The 26,759-nt window shown below is 39.4% G+C and overlaps 1 protein-coding gene across 2 annotated transcripts; it reads left to right on the top strand.

The window, feature by feature from the left end:
- Positions 1-20,294: 20,294 nt before the first annotated feature.
- LOC143562525 (subtilisin-like protease SBT5.3) lies at positions 20,295-25,560 on the top strand. 2 transcript variants are annotated; one of them, XM_077050302.1, is made up of 11 exons: positions 20,295-20,406; positions 20,494-20,603; positions 20,686-20,783; positions 20,871-21,035; positions 22,151-22,259; positions 22,350-22,884; positions 22,965-23,062; positions 23,649-23,894; positions 23,978-24,092; positions 24,734-24,947; positions 25,021-25,560. In XM_077050302.1, the coding sequence occupies exons 1-11, from the start codon at positions 20,320-20,322 to the stop codon at positions 25,557-25,559; spliced, it is 2,316 nt and encodes a 771-aa protein (XP_076906417.1). In that variant the 5' UTR covers positions 20,295-20,319; the 3' UTR covers position 25,560. The 2 variants fall into 2 exon arrangements, with proteins under 2 accessions (XP_076906417.1, XP_076906418.1); XM_077050303.1 differs by having other exon boundaries at positions 20,298-20,603; positions 20,696-20,783.
- Positions 25,561-26,759: the final 1,199 nt, after the last annotated feature.

Raw genomic sequence — 26,759 nt, 5'->3', positions numbered from 1 at the left:
GCAAGTGACGGTTCTACCCGCACAATCACGAAGGAGGAAGCGAAACTTTAACCCACTATCAACCACGTTCAAAGGTTCTTATTCTGAACACTTGGAAAATTGCTAATTTAAACTAAGTATGCAAGTCATAAGTTTATAAAGCAAGGAACCCAAAGAAGGAAATAACAGTCTTATACGCAAAAAGATTAATATTCCAATGATGTATTACAACAGTGGCCGGGTAACTACCCGCCTAAAAGAAATCTATACAAAGCTAAGTCTATCCTAGCGGTGGGAAGAGATCTTCAGGATCAGGCTTCAGGGCCACCTCCGCTTGGACCAGCACCGTCTGAGCGTGGCTGCCCAAGGAAAGCCTTAAGGATGTTTAGCCCATCATCAGCAGCAGCAGCCTCATTCACCTTCTCCACCACTGGATGCGGGAAGGCAGCGTACTGGTTCACAGCTTGGTCATAAGCAGCTTCAGTATTAACATTGAATAAAGGGAAGTTGGAGGGCGGAAAGCCTCTCTCAGCAAACCCTAGACCAAGCAGGAAGCCAGTCTTCTCCCCATCCTCATGAGAAGCGTTGAGGGCTGCGCTCATCGCATCGTCATAAGAGGTCTCTGAAAGGACCCGACGCGCAACCTACAAAAGAATACAAGTTAGAACATTTTCTAATTACGAGCGGAAAGCGTAAAGAAAAAGATAAAGATACCTGAGGCAACGCTTCTCGAAGCAGCCATTGGAGGGTAGCTTGACTTTCTTTGTAAGCACGTTCGGCTCCGTTTTTATCAAGGTTGGCAAGTTGAACTTCCTTGGCGGCAGCCTCTTCGACGCTTTTGAGTTTCCTTTCAGTGCGGTCAAGCACCCCCCTCTGGTCAAGGATCTCCTGCAGCTTCTTGGCATCTTCCATTGCCAAGGCGTCATGAGCATGCTGAAGAGCCTTTAATTTGCATTTAAGCTGCTCATTCTCTTCGCGAAGCGGCTCAACAACAGCTTCAGCCTTGGCAGCCCTCTCAGTTGAGTTTCGCGCAGTCTCCTTGGCCAGCCGAAGCTGTTCATTCACAGCTTGGGCAGCCTTGGAGCGGGCCTCGAGTCGCGCTTGGACTTCAACCTCGAGGGCCTTGAATGCCTTCTCCTTCTCGGCTGCGGCAGCGGCCAACTGCCGGTTCTCCTCCCGAAGAGCCCGCGCTTCAGATACATCTTTGGCGCGAGCTGCTTTTAACTTGTCGTTTTCACGACAAAGCAGCTCGACGCGGGGCTGCGTCCGGGCCTGGAGAACCCGAAGCTCATTGGTTAGCCTACCCTCTTGGTAGCTAGCCATGGCTTCCCCCAACGCACCATGAGGAGCAGCGTGGCGAGCCCAGTCCACGCACTCCACAGGGGTACGAAGGGTTGTTCCTCGGCGTATGTTCCATCTTGGAACATACACTTCATTGGAATCCGACACTGCAAAAGAAACAAAGGCAGTTAGGAAAAGATGACAAAAATATACAAAGAAAAAAGAACCCTACGTACCTGTAGGGTCAATAACAGGCCGATAGCCGCCAAACCCATCACCTGAACCTAAAGGAAATCCATCCAACAGGTCAGGCAGACGGGAAGGTGGCGTAGATCGGCGGGAAGCCCGGCGCGTACCTGATGGTCCGGCCGTCGGTGCCGGTGGCGCAGGTATAGTGGCAGCCGCCGTGGTAGCCATTGTTGGCGCCGTCTCCTCAGCAACAGTAACCGCCGGCTCCGTGAAAGATGCTGTAAAAATTGCACTCACGGCCGGCGGAGACACCTTCTCAGCTGGAACAGCCTCAGGAAGGCTGGAACCAGCGGAAGCAAGCGTAGACGCCTGGGTCGACGCCTCGGGAAGGCTGACCGAGCCTACCGTCATTGGCGGGGGAATACTTACTCCAACTCCACCCTGGAATGCGTCAACATCCACACCTGCACAAGCAAAAGTGTTAGAAAAATTTATTTGAAACAACAAATCTAGACAAGAATTATGGGGGTACTTACGGGGTTTCTTGAGCTTGAACGCACGGACGAGCGGGGGCGAACCCGATGGAGCCGGCCTCTTGACACCGGTAACCGTCGTCGTCGCTGCCTCCCCGGAGGTAACACCTGCAGCCTCCGGAGCGGTGGTCTCCTCACCACCGGGCTTCCCCGCCACCTCTGCATTATCTGACTCCGAGTCAGATAGGACTACCGGGTCGGCCGTAGAGGCCACCTTCTCCTTGCCCTTCCCGACGGCAGCCTTTTTCTTCCGCACCAGTGGAGGACCTTCTGCGGATTCCTCAGAAGAAGAAATGTCATGAACTCCAGCAGCAGGCACAGCATTGAGAGGTTCAGGGTAGAAGATAGGCTTACCTGGCCGTCGGTGGCTCAGGATCTCTTGGCCTGGCGGGTAAACCTCCACGAACCGACCCGCGGTCTGCTCTAAGATGGGCAACTCGTTCTCGTCCAGAGCACGAGTACCCATCCGCGCAGGACCATCTTCCTCCCGCGGATTCAGGAGCGACTGAAGATCGTTACCCTCTGAAATCAACAAGAAAGTTAGAAAAAATCGTAGTCAGCAAAAAAGAAACAAGACATACCATAAGGGGTAGAGTTCGAACCATATTCAAGGACGATCGGAACCTTATCCGCATTCGCCGCCTTCCACACCCGGCTCATCCCCAGCATCACCATCGCCGACTCCGGAAAACGGAAAACCGGGGACTGGACCCGGGATATCTTCGCGAACCATTCCGCCTCCTCGTAGTTGATGGCGGGAAGGTTCGGAAGCGGCTGGCCATTCTTGAACTTCATGGCAATGGGGATGGCTCGAGCGGATATAAAGAAGAACTCTCTTCTCCATGAGCGAAGACTCCGCTCGGTGGTACAAATCTTTAAACCCTTGATACGGGTTGTAAGAGTGTACCACCCTTGGATGCACCTCCAAGTATAGAAGGTCATCAGGCGGTCAACAAAGGGCTCAAGGCCCAGTATCCGGCACACCCACTCAAAGTGCCGGACCTTGGCAATGGCCATGGGGTGCACCTCTGTCAGGTGCACACCGTGCCTCTCTAGGACACGGTACACAAACTTTGTCAACGGAAACCTAAGGTTCCCGTAGACAAAGAATGCAGCATAAACCCCGATTTTGCCACTAGGGGCATCGTACACAGTATGGTGGGGCTCAGGAAACTCAGGCTCGAGAGACTCGAGCATGAACTTCCTGACGATATACTGGTACAGCTCGACAGGAAGATAACACTGGCATTCGCCAGCAGTCTTCTGATCATCAGCATCGTGAGAAGACATGGTGGAAGAAAGAAGAGATTTCAGAGCAATGCTTTACTGAAAAAGAGAAATTCGCCGGAAATTACTGGAGAAGAAGAGATGAAAGTGGAAAGTGTGAATTGCAAATAACCTTCTCCCCCTTTATATAGCAATCGCAATTAATGCGATGAATTTAATACGGAAGAGAGAGAAATCAAAGGTGCAATGAAACTATGACGCGTGGCAAAAGCAAACTGGCAACAGCTGTCAAAAAGGACGTGTGCCAGAGATTTCGCGGCTACGCGCCCGAAATCCCGTGCCCACGCGCCTGAAAAAGCAACTGGAATGACCACATAATGTCATGTCGCCATAACTTCTGGCACGTCCTGACACAGTCAGAAGAAACCGTCGCACGACGTTTCAGAGGTTTATCTTTTCACCAACTCTTCGAATTTCAAAATTCAAAATTCGAAAGTATTAAAAAAGTAAGCGGGAAAATACCCCTTACCCCTTGGCAAGCAAGTAACCGTAAGACGGATGCGGGTACAGTGTAAAGGCAAAACCCTTCACATACCTAGCACCCGCAGGGAATTGAAGCCAAATAAACCTTGGCAAACAAGTAACCGTAAGCCGGCTGCGGGTACAGTGTTAAGGCAAAACCCTTCACATACCTAGCACCTGCAGGGAATTGAAGCCAAGAACCTTGGTGAACAAGTAACCGTAAGACGGATGCGGGTACAGTGTTAAGGCAAAACCCTTCACATACCTAGCACCCGCAGGGAATTGACGCCAGGAATACCTTGAGAGTAAAGTAACCGTAAGACGAGCGCAGGTACAGTGTTAAGGCAAAACCCTTCACATACCTAGCGCTCCGCTGGGAATTGAAACCAAGAAGGATCTTCTGGGCAATGCTTGCGGAAACGGAAATAGCATCCCCGCATAGCGGGAACATCGAGAACTACGTTGTTTGAAGCTCCAGGATGGAATTGGTGGTCTTAACATAATTGATCACTATGTTCAAAACTACCAAAACCTCATGGAAAATACATACAACTGGGACTCAATGCTCCTGACTTGCGAGGAGGTTACAGACCGACCCGCATCATACCCAAAGACCAAGCAGGAAACTCGGGCATTTCTGCAAGTGACAAGGACTTCCGCGGAAAGAATCCCCATGGAAAACCTTACAAAACCCTTTTCAAAACCCTTTGCTCAAGTCCAAAAGTTCACCTCACTTCATTAAACACTCATGAGAAGAACATTGGACTGGGGGGACTTGAAGAGGTAGGTCCCAGCAGAGCCCAGTTGGACCCGCAAGACTCACCTTAAACAGGGACGTCTGCGCAGAGACCAACTGGATCCGCAGGACCAACCATGCTCAGAGACGTGACGTCCTTACGCGCAGTACGCAAGCTGGTCCCGCAGGAAATGCCTCCCAATGGTGAAGGACTCCGCCTGTCCCCGCAGCCTCGGATACAAGCCATTAGGGAAGGCCACCCGCGCAGCATGGCTACACGCACAAGGCACTTAGCTCTCAATCGTTCAGTGTCACCTGAAGGAATGAGCCAAGCCGGGAGCAATCCCGCACAGAGGCGGGAGGGGGAATACTCCCGCCCAAATAAGCCAGTCCGTATACTGAAGGATCTTTTACTGTACCTGACGAGGTATGGGCAAAAGATCTGATCAGAGATGCGACAGCTCACTGACAGCAGCATGGCAGACAGCACGCCACAGCACTGTGACCAATAGCCGCCGCCTACCCACCAACTCCTGCCATACCACGTGCCTAGCCTGTAGTTGGCAGAAGAGGAAGAGTGCACGACACGCCTGCTCTGTGTCAGCCGCTACCTATCCACCACTCACAGGCAGGGCACGTGCATAGGTTGCAGTTGGTAGCGTGTTGGGCCGGCTAAACCCCTTGGAAACCTACCTTCGGCTATAAATACCACAAATGGTATAATCATCTGATCTTATCATATCTTATTACATTATCATCATAATATACCTGATATCTGCTCTAGCAATCTCTTAATATACTTTTATATTTAAAGAGCAATCTAGTCTGATTCTCACGCCGGAGGGTGGTCACAAGGAGGAACCCCCCCCCCTTCTCAGTGACGAGCTCACGGTGTCTGTTTTGCAGGTTATCAGAAGAACCATCTTCCAAGGGTCTAACCCCTCGTGGGAAACATCTCTCCAACCCCCAGGTTACCAGTAACCTGCCCGGGGTCCGGTTAGTGTTTCTTCAATCAATAATGGAAAATGAAGGGAAAAAACTATTATAAGTATAGGGGAGGGTTAACGTACAAATGAAATTAACGTGCTAAGCATGAGAATCAAGTAAAGTAATTATGTAATTATGCGTAATTAATTACATAATTACTCTATTTGATTATCACGTTTAGCACGTTAATTTCATTTGTATTTGATCCAAACCTTATAAGTATATACATAAAATTTTTACAAATTTTATTTTACCATAAAAGTAAAAAAATGAAAAATGCAGGTTAAATAGCCTACAAACTTTATTTTGAAATTAAGAAAGTTCACTCAAAACTTATAAAACTTTTTAGTAAAATACACCACAATTTCCGTTTATCATACACATAAAACTTTTAGGTGTTCATGATTTAGAGTAAAAAAGACCATCAAATCAACTTCTAAAAGTTATTCTCACTTTAATGGGGTGATAAAATGTTTAGGATGTAAAATAGGAGGGTAAAGGTTCAATATATGTAAATGTTGTTAAAAATAATCAACTTTTAAAAATAGTTAGTAACATTTTATCATCAAGATGTATTCAATGGTCCTTTAATGTTCTTAATTCTTAAATAACTTCAAGTTTCAAATCATATTAAAATCGTTTCTTCATAGCCAGCTCAATAGATTTTTTTTAACGGTCAATTTTATTGAATAAACTAAAACAATCAACAAGCAAGGTGTTCGTTGATCAAACAAAACACCGATTACACGTACACAATTACACAATCGTCATTTTACAATACATCAAGATAGGGAATACGAACACCAAGTTTCCCAATCTAACCCCTCTATTTTACCTTTACATTTTACCCAGTGAAAGCTATGCTTCTTTATGTCCTCCTTGAGTCTACTGATTAAGACTCGATGATTGTTGAAGATTGAATTGTTTCTCGTCTTTCAAATACAGCAACAAGCCGTGAGTATTACTGCTTAAATAGCCTTTTGTTTCTTGCTATAGACACAGGATAACCGTGAAAAGATATCTAACCTCAAAAGCGAAAATCAAAGGAGTTCCACACCACTCGCTTATAAATTGCCACATAAAAGCTGCAACCAAGCAAGAAGATAATACATGCTCACCCGATTCCATTGATAGAAAATACTTTTAAAAAATAAACCATTTTTTGCATGTATTCTTTAATACTTCTAACAAGAAAATCAACCTATCCAATCACAAAGTATATAAAAAATTGATCAACCATTTTTTTGCATGTATTGTTTAGTACTTCTAACAATTATTATTATTATTATTATTATTATTATTATTATTGTAGGGGTATGGTATTAAACCCGGTTTACAATCCTAAATTTATTATATTTGGTTTGTTTTATTATATGGGCTAATACATTTGTTATTGGGCTGAGGAGGTTTGTGGAGATAGCCCTAATTGGGCTAGGCCCATTAGGGTATCATGATGGTGGCCATGAGACTCTATATAAGGAGGTCTTCACCTCCTTATCATGGGGTCATGCTCAGTAGGTGCCACCACCAGTTTTTGTGTCTGTGAACAAGAGATCTTCAAGATCATCTTAGCGGTCACCTCCACACCCCCAAAACGCCACTGCAGATCGCGAGCAGCCAGAGGAGAGGATCAGCAGACCAGGATGCAGTTCATTCATCTCGAAATCCGTGGAAGCTCCGTCATGGGTCAGGTCAGATTCCATTTCGTGCTTCGACATTGGCCCCATCCGTGGGAGGGCAATGAACCACACTGGCCTCTCTTCTCGGCCCTCCGATCCGTTCATCAAAATCTCAGGAAGAACCACCAAGCTTTTGGGGGAAACCCTTAGATCTATGTTTTCAGATCTGGAAAATACTTCCAGATCTGGAAGATGCAGGAGGAAACCACCAAGCTTTTGGGGGAAATCCTTAGATCTGTGTTTTTAGATCTGGAAAATACTTCCAGATCTGGAAGAAACAGGAAGAAAACAACGAGCTTTTGGGGAAAACCCTCAGATCTGGGTTCGTCCGAGCAGCAGCCACACCTCATATTCATAGGTTTATAAACCCTATCAGATCTGTTGGTTTTACATAAAACCTACCTGATGTGGATATTCAAAACCTTTGGGTCGCGCGCGCGCCCAGGCGATTACTCTGCGCCTCAGCGGGTCGCGCGCGCGCGCCCAGGCGATTACTCTGCGCCTCAGCGGGTCGCGCGCGCGCGCCCAGACGATTACTCTGCGCCACAGCGCGCGCGCGCGCCCCAGGCGATTACTCTGCGCCACAGCGGGTCGCGCGCGCGCCCCAGGCGATTACTCTGCGCCTCGGCGGGTCGCGCGCGCGCGCCCAGACATGAAGGCAGAGCATGCTCAAGCAGCAAGCATGCTCAAGCATCAAGCATGCTCAAGCAGCAAGCATGCTCAAGCATCAAGCATGCTCAAGCAATAAGCATGCTCAAGCAGCAAGCATGCTCAAGCAATAAGCATGCCCAAGCAATAAGCATGCTCAAGCATCAAGCATGCTCAAGCAATAAGCATGCTCAAGCAGCAAGCATGCTCAAGCATCAAGCATGCGCAAGCAATAAGCATGCCCAAGCATCAAGCATGCTCAAGCAGCAAGCATGCTCAAGCATCAAGCATGCTCAAGCAATAAGCATGCTCAAGCAGCAAGCATGCTCAAGCATCAAGCATGCTCAAGCATCAAGTACGCTCACGCATATCGCATGCTCACGCGTAACGCATGCTCACACATCACAGATGCTCACGCATTCAAAATCTTTAGATTACGCGTCCCACCGCGTATCAACTTCGGGTTCCGCATGCGCGCTCCCGGCGATCACTTCGCCACAGCAGTTTTGCATTCGCGCCACCGCATACAAGGTTTCGCACTTCCTTTTACTAATTTGAGCAATATGACAACATTATATTGACATCAAATTAAAAAGAAAGCGAAGTAAAACATACATGCGTGAGCTCCAAGCTCAAACGCGTTGACGAGTCTTAACTCTAAAACGTCAGGGCCTTAGCCCAAAAATATGAGCTTTAGCTCAAACTTAAAGGTTGGGAATCCTCATAATATCCCGTATGGCTACGCGCCAAACTTAAGGGTTGGGGACCCTCATAATATCCCATACGGCTCCGCGCCATAGGCTGGGAATCCTCACAATTTCCCATACGGCTCCGCGCCATAGGCTGGGAATCCTCACAATTTCCCATACGGCTCCGCGCCATACTTAAAGGTTGGGAATCCTCAATTTCCCATACGGCTCCCCGCCATACTTGAAGGTTGGGAATCCTCATAAACCCGTCGGCCACGCGCCAGCTTTTATTATCATTACTTTCATTGCCCGTAAGACGCCCCGCGCGCAGGTTTCCATTATTATTACAGCCCGTAAGACGCCCCGCGCGCAGGTTTACATTATTATTACAGCCCGTAAGACGCTTCGCGCGCAGGCTACTATTATTATTAACAGCCCGTAAGACGCCCCGCGCGCAGGTTTCCATTATTATTACAGCCCGTAAGACGCTTCGCGCAAAGGCTACTATTATTATTAACAGCTCGTAAGACGCCCCGCGCGCAGGTTTCCATTATTATTACAGCCCGTAAGACGCCCCGCGCGCAAGTTTACATTATTATTACAGCCGTAAGACGCTTCGCGCGCAGGCTACTGTTATTATTACAGCTTGTAAGTCGCCTCACGCGCCAGCTCAGTTATTATTACAGCTCGTAAGTCGCCTCACGCGCCAGCTCAGTTATTATTACAGCTCGTAAGTCGCCTCACGCGCCAGCTCAGTTATTATTACAGCTCGTAAGTCGCCTCACGCGCCAGCTCAGTTATTACTCTTAGCTCGTAAGACGCCTCTCGCGCGCAGGCTTTATTATTTTCAGCTCGTAAGACGCCTCTCGCGCGCAGGCTTTATTATTTTCAGCTCGTAAGACGCCTCTCGCGCGCAGGCTTTATTATTTTCAGCTCGTAAGACGCCTCTCGCGCGCAGGCATTATTATTTTTAGCTCGTAAGACGCCACTCGCGCGCAGGCTTCATTGCTCAGCTTGTAAGACGCCACTCGCGCGCATGCTTTATTACCCAGCTTGTAAGACGCCTCTCGCGCGCAGGCTTTATTTCTCAGCTCGTAAGACGCCTCTCGCGCGCAAGCTTTATTATCCTTATAACTCGACACCACCATTATCTTAAGGATCACAACGCGTCACCATCATGGAGAAAATCTCCCAGACTCAAGACAATAAAGATAAGGCCGAATAAAAGGGAAAAAACCGCCCTAACACCTTATAAAGTCCAACGCTCCACCTAAGCGCTTGCGCGCCCAGGAGCAACGCTGGACTTGGGGGGGCTTGTAGGGGTATGGTATTAAACCCGGTTTACAATCCTAAATTTATTATATTTGGTTTGTTTTATTATATGGGCTAATACATTTGTTATTGGGCTGAGGAGGTTTGTGGAGGTAGCCCTAATTGGGCTAGGCCCATTAGGGTATTATGATGGTGGCCATGAGACTCTATATAAGGAGGTCTTCACCTCCTTATCATGGGGTCATGCTCAGTAGGTGCCACCACCAGTTTTTGTGTCTGTGAACAAGAGATCTTCAAGATCATCTTAGCGGTCACCTCCACACCCCCAAAACGCCACTGCAGATCGCGAGCAGCCGGAGGAGAGGATCAGCAGACCAGGATGCAGTTCATTCATCTCGAAATCCGTGGAAGCTCCGTCATGGGTCAGGTCAGATTCCATTTCGTGCTTCGACATTTATTATTATTAGCATCATCATCATCATCATCATTATTATTATTATTATTTTGACCAAACTACCTATCTAAATATAGAGATGCCTGACTTTCAGGAAGTTGTTTATATTTTATAAGATTTGAACTTGAATTTTTTGCCCTTCTTTCAGTTACAAAACCGTATTTGTTAGCCACATATACTCAAAAATCAATTAAAATAATAATAAAATGATTAAAAATTAAAGTTAAAAAAAAATCACACTAAATTTTCTACGGTTAGATGATCAAAGGTAAACACTAGTAACACGGGGCAATTGCCCGCGCTCCACGACAGGTTCAGAAAGTAAATACTGCGGGGACGTTAAAATTTGTAACGCTTAGTTTCGATGAACTTTACACTAGTATTAATCCCGCGAAACAAGTTTATGTAGAAATGTTAAAAAGAAACCCGTAGTGATGGTTGATTTTTATACGAGAGTAGATAAAAGTAATACACATTTAAAATAATTAAGTAAATATTTGTTTATAATAATAATTAAAATAGTTTATTAAAGTAGTTAAAGTTTCATTTATATACTTTTACTAAGTTAGACCCTTGTACACTTAGGTGGTGTTTGTTTTTTATCTAAAGATCTTTCTGGTCTCTTATGTCTGCGTCGTGCAGATCACGCGCAGACCTTTAGTCTTGCAGACTGTTTGTTTTTCGGAAGATATTTCATTAAAAAAACATCTTCGCACCCTCTTATCCTAGAAGACATGAACCTACATCTTTTCAGATCTTCTGCATCTTCTATCTTATTCTAAACCCTTGCCCCCTTTCATTCTACTTTCTCCTCCCCTTCACCACCACGACCTCCACTGCCGTGCCGCACCACCGCGACCTCCACCTCGGGCACCGCAATAACCGTCGTCGCCACTGCTCCTCCCTAGCCGACCGCCGCCGCTGCTCCACCACCTAACCAGCCGACCGCCGCTGCCTTCCTTTCTCCCCGCATCACCGCCGCCGCACCCTGCTCCGCCACCTCCAGGGAGCTGCCACCTCCACCACCATTTACCTTGGCATGCTTATCTCTTCAAGATTTGATAGTCTATTCACCATTATTGTAATTGTTCTATTATTACTAGTTTATTGTTGAATAAAGTTTGTAGAAGATTTAGATTTATGAATGTGTTGTTTGATTTTTTGTTAAAATTGTACAATTATTACTAGGTTGTTGTTGATTAAAGTTTGCAGAAGGTTTATGAATGTTTGTTGTTTGATTACTGTTAAAATTGTACAATTATTACTAGTTTGTGTTTAAAAAATCGATTTATTTAATTTTTCATTTATTATAGCAGTCTACAGACGTTAAAAAACAAACAGTCTTCTTGTTGCAGACTGCAGAGATTTGGTCCACCTCTTTTGCTGCAGATGCCTGTAGATATGATCCGCAGACTGCAGACGTTTTACCTCTTAAAAAACAAATAGCACATTAATCAAAATTAACTAAGAATAAAACACATGACAATAGAAAATGAAATGTAATTTTAAGCCAATAAAAACACATTGTAAAAAAACAAAGCCCAAATTTTAGCCTCACGGGCTCACGGCCCATCCAAACTTAGAAGAATGTCAAGCATGAGCCCAATGGTCTCTTAGAAAGCCTATATGCAAGTTGCTGATGCAATTTATGTTCCTACTGCTACTGTTCTACACCGGGCCACGGCTACTCGGTTACAAGAAATTATAATAAAACATTAATGATAAACTATATTAAGAAATCAAACTGATATTGGGTCAAGCTTAATAGGTTCTGTGTCTCAATTGTGCTATCGCTTTGAAGATGGGACAAAAGCGGAAAGAGAGAAAAAGGTGTTATCTTTTGGGCACACGGTGACAAATACAAAAGCTTCTTTGATTTGCTTTTAGCAGATTGGGTCGTCGAAAATCGTTTTGTTTTTTGTTGGCTCATATTTAACAAAAACTCGATAAAAAAATGCCAAATGAATATGGCCCTCCTTTATGGTCAATTCTTGGTTAAGCACAATACTATAGAAATATAAATATGTATGTCTGAGTATAATCTGACTTTTATATGCCGTTAAAAAAAAAAAATTCTGACTTTCATATAAAAAGAGATTGATATAGCATTGTAACACACTCAAGTAAGTAAAAGAACCCGATTGGGAGCAAGTGAGCAACTAACCGTGAAATACCCGAACATGTAGTGGCATATATCCTTAATTTTGAGGACCGAATTTCTGTTAAAGAGGGGTACAATGGTCATATACGAAAATCGAAAACCAAAAATATTAAACATTGAATTAACATGTCGAATATTAACGAGTTGATTTTAATGAAACCAAAGAAATATTGTTGCCAACAAACCAAATATGACAAACAATTAAATTATAAATGTCAATTATTATAAGAGTTAATAGCTCGTAAAATCAATAGAAGTATAGAACGCTAACGACAAATAAGCAAACATTTCAAATATAATATTTTATTAGTTAATAGTTGGTTATTTTATGAAGTACAAGGGTTAATAAATTAAATCTTAACTAGAAGCGTAAATTGTAAATCTTTGAATTAAGTAGAAACAGTTGTTCTCACTTTGGTGGGGCGGTTAGGGAGTTAAATAGGAGGCCATGGGTTCAATTTTTGCAGTGTGCAAATATTTAGTCATTAAAAAAAGTAGAAACAAAGTTGAGGGATCAGTTTTGTCATTCTCGAAACTGAATTTGAGAGTCAGTAAGTTTTAATTAGGAATTATAAACGTACAAACACATGAGATTATTTATAATGTAAAACGAGACAACTAATGCTCTAACACCAACACTGAAAATGAATACCGATGTATAATTTTAGTTGCAATAATATTATAGGTCTTCGTTCTGTCTAATTCAAGCTTAAGAATTATTACGGTTAACGCTACTTTGCTCATAATGTATGGATTCTGTGGTCTTTAAATTATACCATCATATTGTTTTCATCGTTCTCGTAGTGAATGGATTTTTGGTCCTGCACTCATAGCATAGCACCATCCCGTTTAACTTATGATTTATAAAATCATAATTCGAAACCGTTTATTCAAAATTGTTACTCGAAACATTGATCATCATTGTTACGTTAAATATTGTTACACATATTGTACCGATTAACCGGGCTAACAGTTAACACAACCGATTCTAAAGGAAAATTAAATAGAGAATTATGCATTCAAACTATATAGTCCAACTACCATAGATCCATAATTATCTCTAGTAATTACTAATTCCCTTGTTGTAAAATGCCAATATGTATAAGGCATCCTATTATCTCAATGAAGATTCATTGCAATTGTTCTAATCTTATATGGTAACCAAAGTTATCTATACCATGTTTGGGTCTACCCACCTCACGTGATAACCTCAATTCTTTTTCTTGGTCACTGTTGTAATTCCAAGTCACGACACTAAGGATTACAAGAAGCCAGCAAGGTTTCTCCAAGAAAATAACATTACCATCTCCTCGACTCCACCAACCAACACGTTGATCAACGCCTCGTCGGCTAGTTCATCTTTATCATCACCACCATGGATGCTTGATAGTGAGGCATCTCACCATGGCGGGTCAGATGAGGTTGTGTTTGGATTTTGGAAAAGGTAAAGGTGTATCCATTTCTCACACCGGTTAGGCAGTTACATAATACTTTCCCACTTCCTCTCGTTCTTTAAAATTTTAAAATGTTTACCTTGTTCCTAGGATACGTAATAACCTTGTTTTAGTGGAAAAGTATTCAAATCTAGCAATGTTTTGGTTTAAAATTTTCCTTATCATTTTATGGTTTAGGGTCTTCGTAAGCGGACACATCTAATGCGGGGAGTGCACGTTAATGATGTACATTATGCCCTTATCAACACTCTTCGTTATCTTTCTCAAATCAATTCAATCGTCAAGTCAACCGTGTCGATTCTTCATGGCATAACAAACTTGGACATCCGTCAATCAAAGTTCTCAAATTTTTACTTAGGTAGGACTTTATAACAAAATGTTAAATGCTTGTTTCATTGTGATACTTGCTTTATTATTAAAAGTCATAAAATGCCTTTTGGTGAAAATTATTTTAAAGTTTACAAACTGTTTGAACATTCAGAAATTTAGGGCTCGGTTCAAATCACAAACGATGGCTAAGCCTATTATGACATAAGTTCTAACTACTGGAAGACTTTAAAATATCATTCACCAAAAGGCATTTTATGATTTTTATTAATGGAGCAAGCATCACAAAATGAATCAAAACATTTGAAATTTATTATAATCATGTCCTAAATACTCAAGTAAAATATTGAGAACTTTGATTGATGGATGTCCAAGCTTGTGATGCCATGAGAGAATCGACTCGGTTGACTTGGTGGTTGAATTGATTCGAGAAAGACAACGAAGAGAGTTGAAGGCGACATAATAGACCTAATTAACGTTCGCTCCCCGCATTAGATGTGCCCCCGTGCGAAGACCCTAAACCAAAAAACGATAAGGAAAAAAATTCAACTGAAACATTGTTAGATCTGCATGGTTTTGCTATGGAAACAAGGTTATTACGTAATTGAGAAACAATGCAAGTATTTTTTAAATTTAGTGAACGAGAGGAAGTGAGAAGTGTTGTGTGACTAGCGTGAAAAATAGATAAACCTTTATCCTTTCCTAACACAATCTCATCTGACCCGCCATATTCTGATAGGGTGTGTAACGAAAAGTGGTTGAAGGTGACATGGTGAGATGCCTACTGCCAAACATCCATGGTGGTGTTGGTAGAAATGAGCTAGCCGACAAGGCATTGATCATCGGGTTGGTTGGTGGAGCCAAGGAGATGGTAATGTTATTTTCTTGTAGAAACCTTGCAAATTTCATTTAATCCTTAGTGTCGTGACTGGGAATGTTACAATAGTGACTTTGGAATTCTTGGCGAGTTTTGATATCAAGGAGATGATATGTGATCTTGAAACGCTTGAAACTGTCAATAAGATGTTTGAACACCTAATGAGAGGTCGCCTTAGAGGAAACGATAGGTTGAATAGTGTAGGTGCAGCTTCCAAAGAAGGCACCACTCACCAGGCATAATGTGATTAGAAACAATTGCAATGAATCTTCACTTTCATTGAGATAATAGCATAATCTTATAGTAACATTATGCCAATATTGTAGAAATTATCCATGAAATATATTATACATGTTTTATTTTGTAACAATTGTGCATATCAAAGTATACAATTGCGCGCACGCACACACATATTTTGGTTGGTCGGTTTGGCTAATATTACCGTTCAATTGTTTTGTTGCTTAAGTGTTCTCGGTTGTTGTATTTGCTATTTTTTGCTTTCTGTTTTGTCATTGTTTCTAGCTTCTCGTTGGAGGTGTTTGCGTCGTCTTTTAATATATATATATTTCATTTTTAATATATATATATATTTCAATTCTTGCCGTGATAAAAAAAAAGTTTATTCTATACGTTTCACAAAATCTGTTTTTATATGATTAGATATATACACACACGTGCATTAGTGTATACTGTAAGCATATATGTGAATTATGACTATTGATGGCAAATTTTTTATCATGTACCTTTTAACCCATTATGTGAAGTGTACCATGTCATCATTTCTATGTTGTAACTTTATTGGCATGCCACTTTAGTATGTTCATCAGTTCATGCTACCATTTTAGGTTTTTATCTTTATATATCAGTAACAAATATGTAAAAAAGGTTTTAAATTCAAATTAAATATGATAGTTAACTTTCATCCAATTAAATACATTTTACTTTGAAATGGAATGTATTATAAAGCAACATCCTAAACTGATCTTCATGGGTTAATCAGTTGTTTTAATTTAATGATTTTGACAAAGTAGCATTGATGGTTTTATATGAAAATAAAAGAAAAAACATTAGATTGATGAAATAATGAAGTGGGAAAGGGGGCAAGGGATAGGATGTGGTGGTCTTTTGGGAATAAAGGTGTAGAAAATAGTGTTGTCCATATTGTTAGATTGTTTCACTGAATGGTCCATATCAATAGCCTTTTACTGATGAGAAAATGAAATACTACCACTTACATCACATCCTCCACACCACCACCGTAGTTCTATCTTTTATCATACCTATATAGATAGTAGATATAGATGTTGGTTTCTAAAGTGAGTTGCATCCGTTGAGTTTTATGTGATTTTTGAAGCCCTGTTGTTATGGTTTGCACTTTGCACACGCTATTATACACGTAGTGCGTCCATATGTTAGACCTAGACAAATTCTTCGGACTGCCGTACGATAAACACGCTGGACATGAACTTCTTACATGTCGCGGACCTCACATGGAATTTGCAGGATTGGCTCGTTTAATTTTATACTTAGTTTATAATATATATGCGCTTTATGTTATCTTAAAATGATTGGGTATTTAATTTGTGTCCAAATTTAAAATATAGAGAAACACCAAATTTTATAATTTTAACATATTTTTTATGGGATTTTTACATATATCCTTTTACTAATAAATAAATTATGTGAATACATAAACAACCAAACAATCATAAATGAACGAACATAAAATAATCGTTTGACGGATATAAATGAATGAATAAAAATAAACATAAATGATAGAATATAAACAAGCACGTATGAACGAACATACACGAACATAAAATGTTTTGCTCGTCTATATATAGGTGGTATTATATATGGATACAAACAAATAAATAACCAATTTGTAATATTGATAACGATTTTGTTGATGGATAATATGCTATTTTTTGTTATACCAGCTCACGCAACTTGTCATCTTACAATACAGTCGAACCTACAATGCTAGAGTTAGAAATTGTTTTTATGAGATTATTATTTTTTATTTTGGATTTCTAAAAAACTCACCTAAGATTTTCCGAGTCCGGTTGAGTCGCATAATACACTTGATACTGTAATAAAATAACTGGTAGTTCAATTTTTAATCACTACACATCAAATCCAAACTAAAATCGGAAACATGAAGTTGGAAAAGTTATCCGCTACATGAAAAAAAAGTTTCCATGGAAACCCAATGATCCAACCTTGCTTTATATGGTTTTGCTAACCGAATAGTGTCGCTTAACTATACGTCCTACATAAAATGCAAGTAGCACCCGTGCCGGCAATAAACATATACAAGTCAATTGTTAAAAATGATTGGGGTTAACCAAAAACTTTGTACTATACGTTCTACATAAAATGCAAGTATTACTAGTGTCGCTTAACCTCGTCCTCCACTACATACCTCCACCATATGCCAATGTTGACGTGTTAGAAACGTAGTTTTTATAATCATCTATCTCAACCCGTACGATACATATTATGGTTATATTGCTCATGCGTTAAAGAAGGCCACTTGGGTTAATATTAAAAAGGTTGGGATGGAAATGTGGTGTTTAGTTAAATATTTAGGGCTTTGGATAAAAGAACTATAATTATGATAGTGTTTCAAGCCATTAGTATGTGGGTGTCCTACTAATCGAATTTTGGATACTCGAATTCATTATGAACAAACCTTGCGGCTTGTGCTCATATAATCAAGACGGAAAAGGATGCTTGGGGTGTAGATGAGCTAAGTCGAGTCTGAGCTCGACCATGCTCATTTTGACTTACGAGAGCTCGAGTTCGGCACGTTTCAACCTTTTTTTCTAAAGCTCGAGCTCGGCTTATTTATTATTTACTAATTAAGTTATATATGCTTTTAATTAACTTTATATATTTTGAGAAAAATCTTAAACGAGCCTAAGCTCTACTCGAATCTCAAGCTCGTGTAGTACCTTGACTGAGCCAAAGCCAATTCAACCTTAACTCGATCTCGGCTTGTAGTGTGAAATTAACACTAGGAAGTCCAAAAACTGTAAACTCAAATACACATAAGGCTCGATGAGCCTAAACGAGCTTCCATACAAGGTTCGAGCTCAGGCTCGATAACTAAATGAGCTTCATTTGAGGCTCGGGCTTGGCTTGAGCTCGAAAAGGCTCAGCTCATTTCTAGCTTTCTATTGGTCCATGCTCGAGTACCTTGATGGCTCGGCTTGTTTGCACTCCAAATACGCCCATGATGCCCTTTATTGCTGAATAAATCAACCAAATAAGAACTTACAACTCAACAAAGCAAAAGTTTGTTTTATTTACTTAACATTCGATTGGACAAATAATGAAATCACTTTATCGATTTTGTCAAGTACGAATGCGTTTGATTTATTATGTGGATGACACAGCAAAAAATAATTCTTTATTATTTATTAACAATCACGTTAAAATGACTGATTACATACAAACTATATTATATTATCGCATCACAGTAACTATAAACAATGAAGATTTCATGATTAAAAGTTATGACATCATCAAATCTTCATCATCATTGATGTCTTTATTTTTTCTTTAACGACAACATCGATTGCAATTTTTGCATTACTTTGACTAGAATGCTATTAACTTGACAATTAAATAATTTGAAATAAATTACATAAATATACCCGTTGAACCGAACAGTTTTTGACGACCATAGAAGCGGTAAACAATTTCATTGGTTACGCTAATTTAGAGTCCTTTCATTTTGAACAGTGGTATGTATATTCGGACCAGTGATATACCTTTTCATAGGCTCATTAGCTTATATATATGAGTAGTTAAATTAAATGCTTTGCCATTCACAAAATCTCTTATGATTTTCTTTAAAACGAAATAAGTTTTCCTTAATTCTTTTTAATATAAGAATATACTATTTAAACTTTATTTAAAGTAAGAATATATTTTACAGTTAATTATGATATTCGATATCTTGTCCGGTTTGCTAAAACATTGATTATAAATTTATAATAATGTATAAGGATTCTTTCTAAATAAGAAACTATGCTATATTTATTTATTTATTTATTTTACCTAAACTTAATTATTGTTTGGATTATATTTCTTAATATTTCAGATTGTTCTGATTACATGAATGTGGTTTCTTAATTTAAATAAAAATTGTTTACATGCATTTTAAAATATTTTTGAAAGCAGTAGTTTTATAGTAGACCTTGTTTTTCTTAAAAAAATTCCTTCTGGGGTGGTCCTAGGTTCGAATATCTTGAGCGCCAAATCAATAATGGACGGTTGAAATTCCAGGTTTTAAAAGCTTAAACTTGATTATTAATTATTGATAGACCTAACAACTTATCACAAGGTAAAAATGCTGCATAAAAAAGTTAAATATAAAACCAGTCAGTCAACTTATCTTGATTTGTAGTGGTCAGCTTAATTAAAAACTTGGAGCTTTCAAAACCACTAAAGGTCTTGTAATTATTTGGTATAATATTAACTGACGATATTTAACAACAAAAAATGATTAACAGATTAATCCATGATTTCTTAGACACATTTTTTAAGAAAAAAACTTATGATATTTTAATAACTTTCTACATTCAGTTACACATTAACAATTAATTATACATATTTGCAACTTATGCTTTGTTCTTGAACTATTTTCAGTTTTTTTGAAACAACTTATGATATTTTAATAACTTTCTACATTCAGTTACACATTAACAATTAATAATACATATTTGCAACTTATGCTTTGTTCTTGAACTATTTTCAGTTTTTTTGAAACAACTTATGATATTTTAATAACTTTCTACATTCAGTTACGCATTAACAATTAATAATACATATTTGCAACTTATGCTGACTTTGTTGTCTTTTTATTTAACATTGCTCTCCACTCACAATAATGCTTGGACCACCACTCGTTTTCAAATATTCTCTTTATGCACACCATCTGTTTGATACATAAAATGCCTGACTGAACTTGACCCTTCTATTCATGTGCAGTTAATCCAGACCACCTCACTAAAATGAAACATATGTCATATGTGCATGTTTTGTATCTTTCATGCCATATATATACACATATAACTTGGGATCTCTTGTCTATTAAGGAAGATTCTTTTTGTCAAAAAAAAAATATTGTCTTTACATATTAATCATATCCTCATTAAATAATACAAAATCAAGACTTTGTCACTCAACATTACCCTTTTTAGTCCACTGAAGTTGTAACACAACACAAGTCTTTAAATAGTCAGCAATATTGATACAAAAAGATGTTCATGTGCTCATAATATATCTTATGATATGAGAATGAGAGCTATTTCTCTTTATCTTCTGCTTTCTTTTCTTTCTTCTACACTGTTGTATAGACCCACCCTTGCTTCTAAAAGAGTAAGCATCCATTATACCTCTTACCAATACTGATTATTATTATCATTATTATTATGTTTACATTTTGTTCATATCTTTGCTTTGTAGTCATATGTTGTGTATCTTGGAGCTCATTCACATGGTTATGATGTTTCAAGCATTGATTTCGACCGCGTAACCGACACGCACTATGAGTTCCTTGGTTCTTATTTGGGAAGGTAATAAACTAATAATATATAATAATATATTCATGTTTTAACTTTCTACCCTTTTAGGCTTATATTATTTTTGAATATGCAGTAAAGATAAGGCTAAAGATGCTATCTTTTACTCATACACAAGACATATTAATGGTTTTGCTGCCATGCTTGAAGATGATGAAGCTGCACAGATAGCCCGTAAGCGGTTGATACCGATATTGATGATTTTGTAGAATGACATGTTTTTATGTAATTTGTTTGAGTAATTATAATTATTCAATGCAGAGCACCCCGGGGTAGTCTCCGTGTTCTTGAACAAAGGTAGAAAGTTGCACACAACAAGATCATGGGATTTCATGGGGCTTGAACATAATGGTGTAGTTCATTCAAGTTCGATATGGAAGAAAGCAAGATTTGGTGAAAATACTATCATAGGAAACCTTGATACAGGTCAGTTTATGGTTTGATGATACTTTGATCTTCATGTGTTATTTATAATGCAGTTTTATGCAACTGGTCCAAAATGTACTTTATTTATTTGCTAACTGAAAACACAAGTTTTAGTCTATTTATTTGTTTAATAATTTGTTGCTGACTAACTGTTCAACATTTTTGTTGAAGACTGTGATATGGGTACACTCGCTCTACACAACTTGTATTACTTATATTCTTCCAACAAAGTTAACTTTTAACTTATTTGATTTATGATCATTGACTTTTGTATGGCTTAGTTGTATATATTGGCATCTTAAGAACATATTATATACATATTATGTTTAGGTAATTGATTAATTTGTGGGGTTCCTGAAGCAATAACTGATTGGTATATAATAGAATAGCAAACATGTTCAATCTAGATTATACTGTGAAACTCTTATCTGTTTGCCACTATCAAGAGTGCACATGCTTTATGAACTGTCAACTAAATTGATTCAGTTTTCAAAAATCTTGGATTATGATTTTGTTCTTCTATTTAACAAGGGATGATATATTGATATACATTATTTTACTCGAATTCGATCGTTATTCTGAATAAAAACACAACTTTTATTTGAAAAGTTTAAGTGAACCACTTCATGGTGACTTGTATATCATAAAAGAAAGAAAGGCATGAATGGTCTTAATGGTATGCCCAAATTTCACTTGTGGATCAAGTATGAGACAGTACATAACTGGTCCCAGGTTATGCACATATGTAAAGGTTAACTTTTCTGTTAAACTTTTAGAAAATGACCAAAATACCCTTGAGCGTTTAAAGGACAAAAACTTTAAAAAAAGTAATATAGATAAAATTCAATATAAGTGGTGGGCACAAGAGAGTTGGTATTTTCATATTTCTTTTAATGTTTAGGGTATTTTGGTCATTTCATACCTACTTAACAGAATGCACTAACCTCCATTCATGTCAAGGACCGTAGTTGTTAAATTTGTGCATAACTTGGGATTAATCGGGTACTTTCTCATTCGTGTAACTTTTTTCATTAGAATAGGTCAACTGCAACAAAATTTAACAAAATGCATGATACAATTGTCCTCATATTCTTTATTTCAATCTTTAACCGTAGGCGTTTGGCCCGAATCAAAAAGCTTTAGCGATGTAGGAATGGGACCCGTTCCATCAAAATGGAAAGGGGTCTGTCAAAATGGTGCAGATGCTAACTTCCACTGCAATCGGTCCGTTTCTTAAAACAATAACGCACGCGTATTTTAAGCCCAATATTATTATATAAATGAATACACTCCCTATTATTATGATATGTGAAGGAAGCTAATAGGAGCAAGATACTTCAACCAAGGTTATAAGTCCGTGGTGGGCCCGTTAAACTCCACATCTGATTCGCCACGTGATCACGACGGCCACGGGTCCCACACGTTATCAACAGCTGGAGGTAACTTTGTATCAGATGCCAGTGTGTTTGGGTATGGGAACGGAACAGCTAAAGGCGGGTCCCCAAACGCTCGGGTTGCTGCATATAAAGTTTGTTTCCCACCCGTAAATGGCAGCGAGTGTTTTGATGTTGATATTCTAGCTGCATTCGATATGGCGATTCATGATGGTGTAGATGTGTTGTCTGTGTCTCTTGGTGGTGATGCAGTTCCATTTGTTAATGATAGTGTTGCCATTGGCTCGTTTCACGCGGTTAAACATGGGATTGCTGTGGTTTGCTCTGCTGGCAACTCGGGGCCTGGTGATGGCACGGTTTCCAATGTTGCCACTTGGCAGATCACGGTTGGAGCGAGCACGATGGACCGACAGTTTACTACTTATGTGGTTTTGGGCAATAACACGCGGTTCAAGGTCAGTACTCAGTACTACAACTAAAAACTGTTATAACTTATAACTGATTATTTGTAGCAACTAACAAACTTTACTTTCAGGGTGAAAGTCTTTCTGCTAAAGCGTTACCGAAAAATAAATTCTTTCCGATTATAATCTCTGTTGAAGCCAAAGCAGCCAATGCAGATGCTAAAGACGCGTAAGGATTTCAAGTTAGCGAGTCATGGTTAGGGTTTGAGTTTATGTCTTTATGACACGACACATGGTTCGGGGGTTTGGGTCAGTTTCAGTAAAAACCCGTGAACAAATTTAGCTAAACTTGTCGTTTCGGGTCAGCCTGGTGGGTTTGTGTGTTGGCCCGTTTAAAATGTTTATTTTTATAATTTTATTTGATAAATGTGCTATATTTCGTAGCTTAAACGTAATGGGTCTTTTATGCAAAAAAAAGTATATCAGTGAAATGAGTATGGGTCAATCTGGCGGGTTCGCGGGCTGACGTTTACCCATTTATTTTATTTTATTTTTTTAAATGTGTTCTATGTAATAACATAAATGGGTTGGGCCTCTTATGACAAAGTTTTAAGGCTAAAAAGAAAAGTGACAAGGTTTTATAATGAAAATGTAATTGTTTTTTTATAAACTTGTATTACTTGCTGTGAAAATGTAAAATCAAATTATTAGTACGTGAAAACAATATGAGTTAAAAACTTATGGGTCAAACGGGCCGTGTTTGGGTCAACCCACGAATATGCCTGTCATATTTAGGTTTATAATTTGTAATGCAGGCAGCTTTGTAAAGCGGGATCACTGGACGCTGCAAAGGCAAAAGGCAAAATATTGGTATGTCTTCGGGGCGATAATGCCAGGGTGGACAAAGGCCAACAAGCTGCATTAGCTGGTGCAGTTGGAATGGTTCTCGCCAACGATGATGCTTCCGGGAATGAGATTATCGCAGATCCTCATGTCATTCCCGCTACACACATCACTTACACTGATGGTCTTGCTGTTGATCATTATCTCAATTCCACCACGTAACGTTTACATCACACGTAGTTCGTGCATTATTTTTATTATATGTTACGGAAATGCAAATAACATTTTATGAGTTTAACAGGAATCCAGTGGCTTACATCACACAACCTTCAACTCAGTTGGAGACAAAGCCAGCTCCATACATGGCTGCTTTCTCATCCAAGGGACCTAACATCATCACACCCGAGATTCTTAAGGTTATAATGTTATACCTTAATCGTCTTTCTCCATCGCCTGTCTTAGAATCTTACATTTAGGGGTGTGTATGGGTAGGTTTGGGTCGGTGTTGGGCTCAAACTGAACCAAGAACCAAAAATATGATTTTTAATTTTTGAAAACCATTCGGTTTTGGTTCTTTCGGTTCTTGAATGAAAAAAAATAAATAAAAAGAGTAATGGAGAATCTCCCTACAAAAGTTCGGAAAATATTCAAAAATTAAAAAAATCTTGAATTAATAGTTCACAATGGTTCTGTTCGGTTTCAGTGTTGCTATTTAGGCTCGAAGTTTATAGAATGAAAAAGAAGTTGGCCCACATTAATGAATTTGGGCCTAGATATTTTTTATATTTATTTGGCTACACAATTAATTAACTTTTTTATAAATTGCTTAACCTTCAAAAATAAAACTTATAATTCCTAAAATCAGTAACAAAAGTTGGTTTTTATGGATTAACTTCGGTTATATAAGTCGGTTTGCCTTTAAGATTATTGATACATGCAAAACAGAATCAGTAATTCGGTTTTTGTAACAACATAAAACCAAGCCGTTAGTTTTTTGGGTTCTGTTATTTCTGTTTCATGCACTCCGCTCATAATTATGTCTTTTGATCATGTTCAGCCTGATATAACCGCACCTGGAGTGAGTATAATAGCTGCTTATACAGAATCAGAAGGGCCCACAAATCAAGAGTTTGATACGCGTCGGGTTCAGTATAATTGTGTATCGGGCACTTCAATGTCGTGTCCTCATGTTTCTGGCATTGTTGGGCTTCTGAAAACCATCCATCCCGACTGGAGTCCTGCAGCGATTAAATCCGCCATCATGACCACTGGTACGTTTATTGATAAAATTTAATATATACATATAAAGAAAACTATTTTCTAAGTTAAATATTAACCATGCAGCAAGAATACGCGACAATGTGGCTAAACCAATCACAAACGCGTCCCATATCACAGCATCACCGTTTAGCTATGGAGCAGGACATGTGCGTCCCAACCGAGCCATGGACCCTGGTCTAGTTTATGACCTGACCACAACAAGTTACCTTGACTTGCTGTGTGCACTCGGTTACACCAATTCACAAGTCGAAATGTTCTCAGAAACACCATATATGTGCCCGTGTGATAACATTAGTCTCCTTGACTTTAACTATCCATCCATCACCGTGCCTAACCTTAATGGCTCGATCACTGTGACACGAACCGTTACAAATGTGGGTTCACCGGGCACATACAGATCACGAGTGTTAAAGCTGGATGGTATATCGGTTTGGGTTCATCCGAAGAAGTTGAAGTTTAAGAAGATTGGTGAAGAGAAAGTGTTTAAGGTTACTTTGAAGCCAAAGAAGGGGAGTGTAAGTGGTGATTATGTTTTTGGACAACTAAAATGGTCAGATGGGAAGCATAATGTGAGGAGTCCCATTGTGGTTAAGACCATATGATTTGGGGTGGGAAAAAAATTTCGAGTAAAATAACTATTGATTATTATCATTATTGAAATTTATTCTTGGTTATTGATTTGTACAAATTTTATAAGTTTTTGCCTGCCTGCTCAAAACCTTACAGGTTAACACCATTATCATTTCATATAATGGAGGGTAATGTAATCAAATTATTCATGTGAGGAAAATAAAATAAAAAAAGATACGTAAGTAAATCATTTGGCACATATTTACATCTTGAATAACTTCATATATGGAGGGTAATGTAATCAAATTATTCATGTGAGGAAATAACCACCGCCCCCAGAGAATAGTTATGTCTAATATACTATTCATACCAAAAGGATTATATTCATTAATAAGTTGTGAAGAGTTTAACCATAAATAATTTTTTAACCAGTCCATTAATGTTAGGATTGTTTGCTTTCTTTCTTTTAGGGTCTTGACTAGTTTGGGGATATGTCCCGGCTAGTAGTGATGCCTTGTTTTGTTTGTTCTTTTTTGAATAAAAGTTTGCCAAGGCTTCGGCCTTTTTCCAAAAAATAAGTGGAAGATTCATTAAACTGTGAAACATTACCCTGCCATAATGTAACGTGCTTCCAATGCCAATAAAAAGTAAACTCATCCAATGGTATTTAACATCCATAAACTGCCAAATAAAATGTGCCCAAGCCGAAATATCACAAGTACCACCTCGTCCTGGGCCATCGCATAGGAAACTATAACCAAAATCCTTTTTATCTGGCATTAACTTGGAACCACGTGCATCTAACGCAGCTTTTACTAAGATCAAAGTAGTTGTATGTAAACCCAGAACAATAGCATGATGAACCAAACCTAGTGATGTGTGGCTCTCTATATCCACATATCTATTTTTACTCACGTATCAGACTTTATTCTCATTAATATAAATCGAAATATGGTGTGCATGAATGTACACTCGTGCATCATACTTCTGATAACATCATTTGGAATTGGTGGTTGTTAGATAACAAAATTAACATATATGTTAAACAGACTGGCATAGGTTAGGCGAAATGACAACAAAATACTTTTGAATTATTCAAGACATGAAGACATGCCACACACGTAGAGAAATATTATGTATTAATGTTTCTAATTCATGGCGGTGATCCAAACATATAAGGCTGAGGGGTGTGGGGGGCTTTAATGGGGGCTCCAACCAATAATATTATGACA

This window comes from Bidens hawaiensis, unplaced genomic scaffold, assembly GCF_021521415.1.
Source record: "Bidens hawaiensis isolate Kalapana, Puna unplaced genomic scaffold, B.hawaiensis_p1.1 tig00021030_1, whole genome shotgun sequence".
In the NCBI taxonomy this organism is placed as follows: Eukaryota; Viridiplantae; Streptophyta; class Magnoliopsida; order Asterales; family Asteraceae; genus Bidens; species Bidens hawaiensis.
The sequence above is the reverse complement of the archived record's forward strand: the minus strand, read 5'-3'. Positions and strand labels throughout refer to the sequence as shown.